Source organism: Lissotriton helveticus, chromosome 1_2 (assembly GCF_964261635.1).
Source record: "Lissotriton helveticus chromosome 1_2, aLisHel1.1, whole genome shotgun sequence".
Lineage (NCBI taxonomy): Eukaryota > Metazoa > Chordata > Amphibia > Caudata > Salamandridae > Lissotriton > Lissotriton helveticus.
In genome coordinates, this window is record NC_136058.1 from 115855897 (window position 1) to 115868157 (window position 12261).

The 12261-nt window shown below is 43.3% G+C and overlaps 1 protein-coding gene across 1 annotated transcript in view; it reads left to right on the plus strand.

Moving 5' to 3' along the window:
* Nucleotides 1-12050, plus strand: part of LOC144798808 (cytochrome P450 2J2-like) — a 354582-nt gene extending 342532 nt beyond the window's left edge. The window contains exons 8-9 of the mRNA XM_078669855.1: nt 10500-10638; nt 11467-12050. Coding sequence (XP_078525981.1) covers nt 10500-10638; nt 11467-11648 — 321 coding nt within the window. The 3' untranslated portion in view covers nt 11649-12050. The remainder of the gene's footprint in view (nt 1-10499; nt 10639-11466) is intronic.
* The last annotated feature ends 211 nt before the right edge of the window (nt 12051-12261 follow it).

Sequence of the window (12261 nt, forward strand, 5' to 3'; positions counted from 1 at the left end):
GGGGGTGAGGACACCATCATTGTAGAGGTCACCCATTGATTGTAGCCCTGCAGCTTGCCAGGTCTCAAGCTCTGCTATGGAGATAATGGTGGCATTTTAAGGGTGTTTAATAGGATTATAGCTGGCGCATAGGGAATCACTGAAGGCATAAGGTGAAGGCTCCGACGATAGCAGCGGTGCACGACTTTAATAGTAGGTGGTCCGGCTTCCTGGTTTGAGTAGCGGGGTGAAATAGGTGAAGAACACAGGTCCAGGGTGGTAGCGATGTGGACATGTCAGCCAACTGCAGGCCAGAAAGCCACTTGGCTACCCACTGCAGCTTAGAGGCAAGAACATCTTGTTCTAGGTTTGGTATTACTAGGCCACCTTGATCCAGAGTCCAGTACAATTTTGCTAGTGGTACCCTGCAACACCCAGAATTCCACAGTAATTCCCTGGTTCTTTTTTCGAAGTCTCTGAAAAATGTAGTTGGGACATATAGAGGTAGATTGGAGAACTAATTTAACACTTGGGTAATGGTCACCATCTTAATTAGAGCCACCCACCCGTCACTGACAGTGATAGTGTCTGCCAAAAAGCCACAAGAGTCCTAACAGATGTAGTGTAGTAATCACACAACTTCAGGTATGTGTCCAGTAGTATTTATTCCAGATAGATATCCTCAGCAGAACAGCTGCATGCACACCGCTCTTTTCATCAGTAATGAGGCTCTCCCAGAACCCTAAGAACCAGGACAATCCAAGTTCCACCTGGACATTCTAATACAGATATTCTGCAGCATATAATTAACACTACACATCTTTTCCCTTATCAAAAAAACAAAAGAAATTTAATGCAGGACAATTTCAAAGATAAATCAAAAATAACATGACTATGAAAACATCAAGGTAGCAAGGAAACAAAGTAAACATTATACAAAATGCTAAGAACTTAACTTTTATCCTGAACATTCAGCAGTTCTGCAAACATTTCCAACACTCCACACAGTTCCATTCTTTAAGACAACCACATTACGTCTAACCTCAACGACCTTCAATGGAGTGGAAAATTTACTATCTCCCTTTACCACCACTCCACACTTTCTCGTAACAACTCAATCGCCCAACATAATGTTTGGTTCCTTAACACTTTTCTTTACATTGTAATACTCTTCTGCACACCTCTGTTTCATTGTGACACCAGCTTTTATAGCTGCATGATCCACCCACAAGCGATCTTTGGCAACCAAACAAACAGGGTTCTCCTTCCTCCCAGGTTCTCTACCCTTCAAAGAAATAAAAGGAGAAACACCAGTTACACCATGAGGAGTAGTTCTGTGTGCGCACAACAACTTCTTCAATTCCTCCTTCCAGGATAATTCATCGGCCAATGACAATTGGCCAACACCAACTTCCACAAAGGAATGAAGGCCGTCGCTGAATGGATGAAGAACAGTCGCCGTCGCTGAACCCGGACAAGATGGAGGTCCTCATCCTCGGTTCCCTCCTCCTGGGATGACTCCTGGTGTCCGGCTTCGCTGGGAGCTGCACCAACACCCACCAACCACGCACGCAAACTGGGGTTCATCTTGGACTCATCACTGTCAATGACCCAGCAAGTCAACGCCGTCTCCTCCTCCAGCTTCAACACCCTCCGCATACTTCACAAGATCTACAGATGGATCCCCACTAGAACCAGAAGGACGGTCACCCAGGCACTTGTCAACAGCAGGCTGGACTACGGCAACACCCTCTACGCTGGAACCACGGCCACACTTCAGAAGAGACTCCTCCGCACGCCTCATCCTCGACATCCCCCACCACAGCCACATCACTACCCACCTGAGGGACCTACACTGGCTCCCCGTCAACAAGAGGATCACCGTCAAGCACCTCACCCACGCCCGCAAAGCACTCCACGACGCCGGACCAGCATACCTCAACAAACGACTCACCTACTACACTCCCAACTGCCAGCTTCACTCCGCTGACCTCGCCCTCGCCACCATTCCACGAATCCACCAAATGACCACCGGCAGCAGATGCTTCTCTCACCTCGCCGCCAAGACATGAAACACCCTCCCCATCCACCTGCGACAGACCCATGACCTGCTGACCTTCAGGAGACTCCTCAAAACCTGGTTGTTTGAGCAGTAGCAGCTCCCCTCTCCCTCAGCCCCTTGAGACCCTCACGGGTGAGTAGTGCGCTCTACAAATGATTGATTGATTATGTTGTCCATAATTAAGCGATTGATCCTTTCGACCAATCCATTAGCTTGTGGTCTAAACAAAGCCACCCTTTCATGAACAATTCTCTACTTCTCCATAAATTCCTTCATTACTCGTGAAACTAACTGTACACCATTATCTGATACAATGGTTTTTGGCATACCTTCTTCTAAAAAAACTTCTTCCAGGAAATCCATCACATATTGGGAATTGATTGTACACATGGGTTTGAACACAGACCACTTAGTATGGTATTCAGCAAGTACCATTATAAACCTATCCCTAACCTAAAAATTATCCCATGGAACTAGGCTCATACAAGCCTTTGACACTGTTTAATACAAATTACAAGATCTTAGAAAAAATGCTTGCGCCTAGATTAGCTCTTTTAATTCCAACATTGGTCCACATGTACCAAAACGGGTTTGAACCAGCATGCAATACCTCCCTGAATCTCCAACGCTTATTTCACATAATGGCAGACTCACAACAATGTTGGCCACAGGCGGTGTGCCTCGTGTTGGACCTGGAAAAGGCCTTCTGTTCATTGAAGTGGACATTCCTGTTTAAGGCACCAAAGCTATATGGCATTAGGTCTCACTGTTTGAGGCTATTACCACTAAGATTACTTTGGCTCCTACCTTGTGCTATGTAATGTGCTCGGTTGTCCCTCATGGAAATCTAAATATGATAAATAAAGTAAAACTACTTTATCTGTGTGATGAAAGACAACTGACAAAGTTCAGCCAAGCATTTTAGGTGGGTTTCAAAGAATTATGCATTTGCATCAGGATTTGGAGGCAGGAGGTGAGCTGAGTGGCAGCCGGACTACCCAGAAAAAGAAGGAACACTGAAATTAAGATGACTTACTAAAATCAGGCATGTCCATATTTAATATTAAATATGGACATGGGTTTCTAAAGTTTAAAATGCAATATCATATCTGTTCAAAATGACCCTACATCAGACTCTTTATTTTAAAATTAGGGTGAGGCTGAAGGAATTTATAAAATAACTTGGGGTTAGAGGGAAGTAGCAACCTGTTTTACCACAATGTAGAGAGCAAGAGACATTTACAACAGTTGCACTCTCCCAGCCTCAATAGTCACACTAAAAAGCTACTGGAATGTTTGAAGAATTTTGGGCTATGAATGCTTTTTTGACCATTTTCAAAAAGGTTTCTCTATTAACTGCTTGGATATCCAAAGATATTGGATTAGATGCCACACTCACTTATCGTGACGTGCTCCGTCATTGGCACCTATCAACACCCTGGTAGGAGGTTAAATGAGGGACCTTTTTGATAATGGTCAAAAAAGCGTTCATCCCCCAAAAAGTCTTCAAATATTCCAGTTGCTTCCTGTTTGTGACTAAGGAGCAACATGTGCAAAGGGACAGGCACGGATGACTAAAATAAAGAAACCCACATGGAGCCCCGTGCGCCTGACGCCGGAGGAATGACTTACATGATTAATCCTTGAAGTGACCAGATCACTGACCGCATGTGATTAGGACCATAGTGCCACGAATAGGAGCCCCATAAAGGCTGCTCACAGAATCTCCAGTTAGTCCCGAGGAAGACCCCACCTAGACTGTTATAATATCGCATTTTGTTCAGGGGTCGAAATGTTGACGCTTTATTCTCAAGTGTTGATGATCGCCCAGGATAACAAACTAATGATTAATCACTCACTGGGCTGATATTTATTTTTTCTTCTTTCAATACTTCGCACTGTGTTTAGATATAATTTTTCTATGTAGTATGTGTCCATGTATCTTGTGGAATGTGTTGTGACATGTAAATATTTTAAAGTTTGTGCACTTTGAAGTCCTAAATGTTAGTTCCAAAGAACTGTTCTGTGTGTATGTAAATATATGTACTAAAATAGGTTTACACTTACTGATAAAATACAAATATCGTGGAAATAATAGAAGAGTTTTGCGTTTTTGGTTTGGACATAAGGTACATCGTGACTGCTCATTTGTTGACTGTTCTCATCCATTTGGAGAGACATAATTGCTTATAAATATTTTTTGATTTGTAAGAGTGACAGAACCACTGTTTCGCTTGTAGTATTAATTTTTAGATGAGCGCAACAGCATTGTTTATTGATTACATTCACATTAAAAAGTGATAAAGAATGTACACTGAGAAAAAGAAGAGATAAAGACATCACAAGAGGCAGAGAATGAATACAATGGCTAACAACCACAGAAGCACAATTAACAGACAAAAGGGATACTGAGAGACTGTCGACGCTGAGAGAGGAGAACAAACAGAAGGAGCAAAGACAGAAATAACATGAAAAACAAACTCAGCAAAGAAACACAGAACAGATAGAGACAAAAAGTACCCAGAGAAGGGGAGTAAAACAGATAGGAAAATTCATAATGACAAAAGGAGCACAGAGAAAAATGGGCATACAGGGATACATGATATATACATGATACATGATACACAGAGATGGGAGCACGAAATGCCAGTGGATATTTTGATGTTTACCAACTCCAACGGAATTAGAAACGTGACTCAATGGATATGTGGTGTTTCATCAGTGGACTTTGACGTCTTAAAAGCAGAAAAAATCTTTACGTGAAACTGCTAGAATAAATGAGAAATTGCAGGGTAATTGTGTGCGATAATTCTCATTAACTCTCCATTTATAAATGGACCTTCTGTGTCCAACTCATAAAGAGGCGTTTTTTCCCTTTAAGCCCAAGAGATACCAATAAGCCCAGTGTCGATAATGCTGGGATAGGCGTTGTCAGTATTACCGCCCCGGGGGACGAGGCTAGTTGACTGACATGGCCACTCGGCTCTGAAGCTCCAGAGCCTATGCCCCCATCTGATGGCTATGTAACACTGAACCCTCCATAATTAAACGAGGAAACGCAGAACAATATTCCCTTGCCTCCTGGGAGCTGTAGTGACCACCTGAAACCGACCATCGGGCTTGCTGGGGTCACCGCACATTTCTGCTTCTGGGAGAGGTGGCTGTGGCCCAGCCCACCTCAGAGGTCCTGTGACAACAGGGGCCACAAGTGAGCCTGAGGCCAAGATGGTGGAATCCCTGCTGGGCCCCACTCTCCCCCTCACCGGGAACAACTGTTTGGTGGCCACCCATTCCCTGCTAGGAGGACTACCCTCGCCCTATCACAGCAAATGGGAAGCGCCCCACCTTCTGGCATCGAGAGGCTCTGGCCACCATCTTGGGCTGACTTTGACCAGCAGCCACAAACCGCATGACCAATCTGCCCATTGGCCACCAAGGGTGTGGCCGACCGCTGATTGAAATGCAGGGGTGCTTCTGGTCGCAGGTGGGAGTCCCTGCCGACCTTGGCCACCTGAGAGGCTGACATTGCAGGGTAATGTGGGGGAAGTCCGGGCCTGTGCCCCCTGCTGAGCTCACACTTTCCCCACACATCGATGGACCCTCTTCCCCGGCCTTGTTATTTCACCCCCTGTCTTACATGGGTGCCTGAACTCCCCCCTGGCCACAGGTATACCCATGCAGGACAGAACGGCCCCAGTTACGGTTGCTCAAAATCATCATACTGTCCCTTACCTGGTTGGCACCCGTACCCACCTTCATCTGTTGCCAGAGGGGTGGCAGCTGAGCAACCCTGAAGCAACTACTGCACCTTCTTCACTTTCTCCAGCACCTGGCTGTATTTGGGGGGGTGTCAAGCCCTTAGTATCAACCCATGGCCCCCCAAATTACCTACTGAGGCCCCTCTGGCCATCACTTACCAGACTCTCACTGCTGGTCTACCGCTGCCCTAGGTGCAACTCTACATACCTGAACCATCCTCTTCATGCATACAGTACGTTGACTTGGGACTCCTTGGATTTACAAGACCCTCTATGCATTGCTCCCTACTGATTCCCCAGGCGTTGGGTCCTCACTTACAAATTGGGCCTGTCACACTTCCCAGACACTCTCAATTAACATACACTGATCAACTCTTTCATAATTACCCCTGTTTCAGCAATCCTTTGTGTGTGCTGCTGCACACCCCCGTGGACCGTGGAGACCCTAAGCAGCGGAGACTCACTTTTGAGCCCCCCAAGATCACAGACCGATCTGGGGCATCATCCAACATGGAAGGAAGCCGCAGTGCTGCACCACCCCCTGACCCACTGGATTGCAATGCGGGAATCATGGCAGAGCTGTGGGATGGCTTTGGCGCCATGGACACCCGCCTTGATGCCCTGGTTTCCTGTTTGGATCGCATGGGGGAGAATCTGGAGCGACATGGTCATCGCCTAGACACGGTGGAGTACACTGTGTCTGGAAGTGAAGATAACACGACCAACATGGCACGCCACCTGGAGAAAACAAAGCGCCTCCTAAAAGCAGTAGCCATTAAGAACGAGGACCTTGAAGCTCAATCACCTCAAAACAATATTCGAATAACAGGCATTGCGGAAACAATGAATATGGGTCCACTGGAACTGTTTGTCAAATCTCTACTCACCGAACTTTTCGGTCCTGGATCCTTTTCATCTACTTTTATTGCTGAGACAGCACACAGATCCTTGGGCTCCTGCCCCCCTACAGGTGCCTTTCCTCACCCTATAGTCGCACGGATCCTAAATTACCGGGACACAATGATCTGCCTGGTGTGTGAAAGATCACCTCTGCAATATCAAAATACAACGGTTTCCATCTATCCCAACTTCACAGCTGTCCAGGACGTCAGATGAAAGTTGAACGACGTCAAGGCCATGTCCACAGACATGGACTCAAATACAGTATGATGTACCCTGCCAGGCTGCGGGTCATGGTGAATAACAAAGCCAGATTCTTTGACACTCCGGCCTAAGTTGTGTCCTTTTGTAAACAGCTGGGACCTGGCGGCCCTTCTCAGATCCGTAATACTCAGGAACGTTCCTCACCTGAGCTGAACATGCCCTCCAGTGCTGACCTGTTTAATCCCATTTGAACTCTGTGATTCCACGCTGACCACACCAGGATACCTCCATCTCTCCCCCATGGTACTGTGTCCCCAAAGATACATTCTTGTTGTGTAGCCTCACCATATTTGAATATGCTTATAACACTTGTTTCAGATAGCGCATAGGCCCCCGTGGCATTCCTCACCCACCTAGGAGTATTCCATGTACTATGTTTATATCACTGATCTATTTGGGAGTTGCTGATGCCCTCTGGCTCAGTGTGGGTGGGGCGTTAGGGCAATGGGTTTATTTGAATTGTATGTTCTGTCCTTTTTCTTTTCTTTCTTTATGCTGTTCTCTTTAAGCCAGATATCACATGCTGGGATTCTTCACACCGACTCTGACACGCCCGTTGCTACTCAGCTATTTAAATGACAGAAGGTAATAAGCAGCGTGATGACCTCACACATCACACTTGGAATATTAGACGTCGCCACAGTGGCTTTCCTGCAGGAAACACAAATTCCCCCTCAATGCTCTCCCACTTTCGCAGCGTCCTAGGGGAACCATAGATATTTTTCAAACTATGACTCCGACTCCCGCATTGTCTGCATATTGATCCACAATAATCTCCCCTTCCATCATCACACTATTATCACTTACATGCGAGGTCACTCCATCTTAGTTACGGTTCAGAGTCGCTATTAGGAAAGGACGCCCTTGGAACGCCCCTTCCTAATAGCGAGTCGCTAACCCTATTTGGCGAGTCGCTATTACATGCGACTCACAAAATAGGGTTGGAACATTGTGCTACTGTTTTTTGCGGTCGTAAAAGGGCAAAATGCCTCTCTGTGACTGCAAATAACGGTCGTACATCTGGCCCCTTGTCACTCCGTTCCCAGCAAACAACTGCAGAGGAGGTAGGGTGAGCACTGACTGAAACCGTAGGGTGGTATCTGTGCATGCCCTCGGAGGTGATCCGGAAACATCAATGGGAATCGAGAATGCCCGGGGTCAAAGTTGGCCACACAAGGGACAGAAGTGGGCCGTGGCTTCCTAAGAATCATTTCTGCAACTGCCACTTTTTTTTTTTGTTTTTTTTACAAATTAAGTACTGCTCTCACCTTTAGGAAATATGACAAATGTGTCAAATTTGATGGTGTTAATTGTTCTCATACTGCCATGGCCACATTTGTTACTGGCATGAATAAACTTTAGTGCTAACTGGTATGATACTTTTATTAATCACATACAAGTTCTTCATATTCTGCATACATTGTCAATGTTTAAAGTTTTGTAGCTACCTACATTATCAGTGTTATTTGTAAATAGAAGTTACACAAAACATCTTATAACTACAACAGTTCAATTTGTTTGCTTGCTTTTTGTGAATCAAATCCTGTTGTGACTCAGGGTGCTGGATTATCACTTTCACTCTCATAATCCTACACCTAATTTTGACTCCATTGGCTATTTAATAAGAAAACACAAAGTATTGCACAAATCACTGTGAAAGTAAAACAAAATAGTTTTACTAGACCCACTCACGTTAGATTTGGTCGAGGGTCACTTACGTTAGATGTGGTTACCTAAGGAATCTCTGTTAGTCACACTCCCAGGAATAGAGACACAAACTCAACAGTTGCCTGCACACTCCTAACACAAAATTGACTGACACCACCTCATGCTCACCCATGTTTTTTCTATCCTGGGTATGATGTGGATCTTTGTAAACATTTACTTTATGATTATTTTCTAGTATGCACCACAAAGTTTCTTGTTTTTGTGTTCCAGGAGACCTGGATGATTGATGTCTTAAGGCTGATGACGTTTGAGGCCTCAGTTTAACATGTGGTGCCGACCAATTAGATAACTTAACTACCTGCTGTAAATGTTGTCAAGAGTTAAAATTATTAATTTTGCATCTGTGTCCAATCTAAGCATTAGCCGTTCAAACAGAAGTAGCTCCTTCATTGCCTAAGAAGATCTTTTTCTATTACTTCATCAGCTCCTATTGACCACTTCAGAAATATTCAAATTCTCCTTTCTTGACTAAAGTGAAGCAAATTCTATCAAAGTCACTTGTCATAGCCAACCGTTTCTCGTGTGATTTCAACACCAAGATTACAGGAAATACATAACTTGTGACTCCACAATGGTGATCAATTTGTAAAATGCTGTCCAGTGCTTAATTTGAGCCAGTACATTATGGTGATGGGCACCAGCACTTAATTGTAAACACCAGCACTTATGGCATTCTACCAAACTGTGGTGCTGTCTGTCTAATCTAGAAATGAGCACAAAAGTCATTTATTAATACAACATACATTAGAAAAGTAGTAATAACTTTTGCCCAAGCTATTCTTCTGTTGTTAAGTGCCTTCAATGGAATGAATTGTCACACTCATAGGAGTGTGATGGTTAGGAACTGCCAATGACAATGGTACTGTCATTGGCAGCGTTGGTAGTGGAATGGGTGGTGTAAGCTGCAGTGTCCTCCTGATGAGGCCCTGGCACATATATATTTTTTTCGTTACAAATTAAGTACTGATTCTGTCCATGGCTCAGTATTCTGTGGACCAAAGAGTAATTACCATAGGTCTATGTGACTGACTTTTTTAGATGAAAAATCTCCGCCAACTCAATTGCAGATTTAAGAGAGATGTCCCTAAATCACCTCCACGGCTTGCAGCAGATGAAATGTCTATATCTGTGACTATATTTGTGTTTATGTCCTTGTCAACTTCAAGTTCTTTACGAGAAGGGAGTTTTGGACAGTAGAGTGAAGAGTAATTGACTCATTTTCCGCAAATAACTATTTATCAATATTATAAAAATTCTGAAATCTTGACTATACACGTTTTATTATTTGTATGGCTGCTATTTATTTTTAACATCTCCATTTTGTTATCCCCCGCAGATAAACTAACAAATACGTAACTATTTATTAGCTAGAACATCATTTTATTAAATTCTTTACGGTATTGTTATCACTGATTCCGTTCCTCAAAGAGCCCAAAACCCCGTAAATCGTTCTCTCTCAATTTCTACCATGGTGGTGGAGTTTGTATCCGGACAAATGCCTGACTGCTTTTATTGATTAAACAATGAGATGACAATGAGTCAGTCATATAGGAAGGTCACACACGGCGGTCCCTGCACTGTAAGCCACAAAGCTGTAGTAACAGTGGCATGTGCTATCACTGTCCAGTCTTTGGTTTTGCAATAGTAATCTTCCTTTAATTCTGCCCTTATAAGATTTCTTAGTTAATTGTCGCTGCCGACTGCTCCCATCCTGAAATTACGCATCAGAGCTTTTCATGTGCTTGTTTTTTCTTTTTATATTTGAAGATGAGTCGCGGAAAGAATAATATTCCATATTAAATTTTCAGGGAACTGTTGTGATCCCAAATTTCACATCTTTGCTGTTTGACAAGAATGAATGGAAAACCCCTGACACCTTTAACCCTGAAAACTTCCTAGAAAATGGCGAGTTTAAGAAAAGTGAAGCATTTGTGTCGTTTTCTCTTGGTAAGTAACAAATCACCTGTTTGATTATTTACTAGTAAAAAGAAATAACAAGCTATTATGATGGGAATCTTCAAAATGTCATTGCAGTGCTATAAACAATTACAATAGGAGCCGATACGTAGATGAGCTATAGCACTGTTATGCAGTCACTGTAGACAGAGCACCAGCAGTAGCTTCCTACAATGTGGCTTCGGTGCGGACACTTCTAGCACCGAGTGCTGTGTCCACCATGAGCTTATCACAGGCCCAGTTGGTCAGTCTTTGAGAAGGGATAAGTGACATCTCACTTATCGTATGTTCACGTCCTGTGGTTTCTTGCCCTATCGTGCTGCAGACTACCCTCCTCGTAATCAGGGCTGGGGAAGCAGCAAATAAACAGGGACGTAGTCAGATAAATGCAGAGAGTATGGCCATTGGACTAGAGGAGCGAGGCACCTACATATAATATGCATGGCACATGTGTGGCTCAGTTATGCCTTAGATTTCGCTTCACTAGTTAAACATATCTATTTTGCTGCACTCTTTTTAGAGGCTACCTGGAAATATTTAAAGTGAATGTACTTTTAACCTGTTACATGCAGTTTACTGAGTTTTCTACAATGTCCTTTGAAATAGTTGTAATTAATATATGTGTATCATAACATTACAGAATAATTGAAATGTAAATAAGTATAATACTACATTCAAAATTAGGCCCACAAAGTGTAAGGCAGGAAATATGGGTAATAAATACATCATATGATTGTGGTAAATATGTATGTAAAGAAGGATGATGACGCTGAATTAACTGAGGCCGCTGACAGCTCTTCTTTATTTGTGTTGTTTTAGGAAATCGAGTGTGTATTGGAGAACAGTTTGCTAAAATGGAGTTGTTCCTCTACTTAGCCACCCTTCTACAGAGGTTCAGCTTCAAGGCACCTACAAATGGTAACTTCAATTCTTCAAAGTACAAAAGAGGATTGCCGAACTATCCACTTCCTTACAAGATTTGTGCCGTTTCTCGCTGCTAAAAGCCACAAAGAGTTTGTTCAAATTAAACTGTACTTTGTAGTATTACACAGTAAATCCCAGTGTGGAGTGTCAGGGTTTATCATAAATGGAGCCCTGAGGGCATATATTCTTTTAACACACTAAAAGTAATCATGACTTCATTGTGGCTAGAGAGCTGTGGACAGTTTTAGTCGAGGCTAATGTTTATGTTATAAATTAAAATCTAAGATAACAGAATATTCATTAAAATAACATGAGAAACATTTTGACTTTTGTTCACCTGGAAAATGTTGACTTTATCATGATATATTAAAAATAAATGTAATGCTAAATAATGTGTTCTCAGACACAGTCGATTCGTTTTTGTATCAACTCAAGCAAATTTGGAAATAATTGAATAAAATATAAGTAAGTATAAGCAACACATTTTCCATGGGTGTCATATTTTAAAGCACTCTTGAGCTAATGACGTATACTGGTGCTATATAATGCAACAACAGATAAGCAATGTTTAGCAGTAAGTGAAAGTGGAGCAGCCACGGCCCGTGGAGGGAGTTGTAGTGGGGCAGACAGGCGAGGCGGGGGAGGGGCGGGTGGGTGGTGATAAACACCGGAATATGGATGATTGCAGGT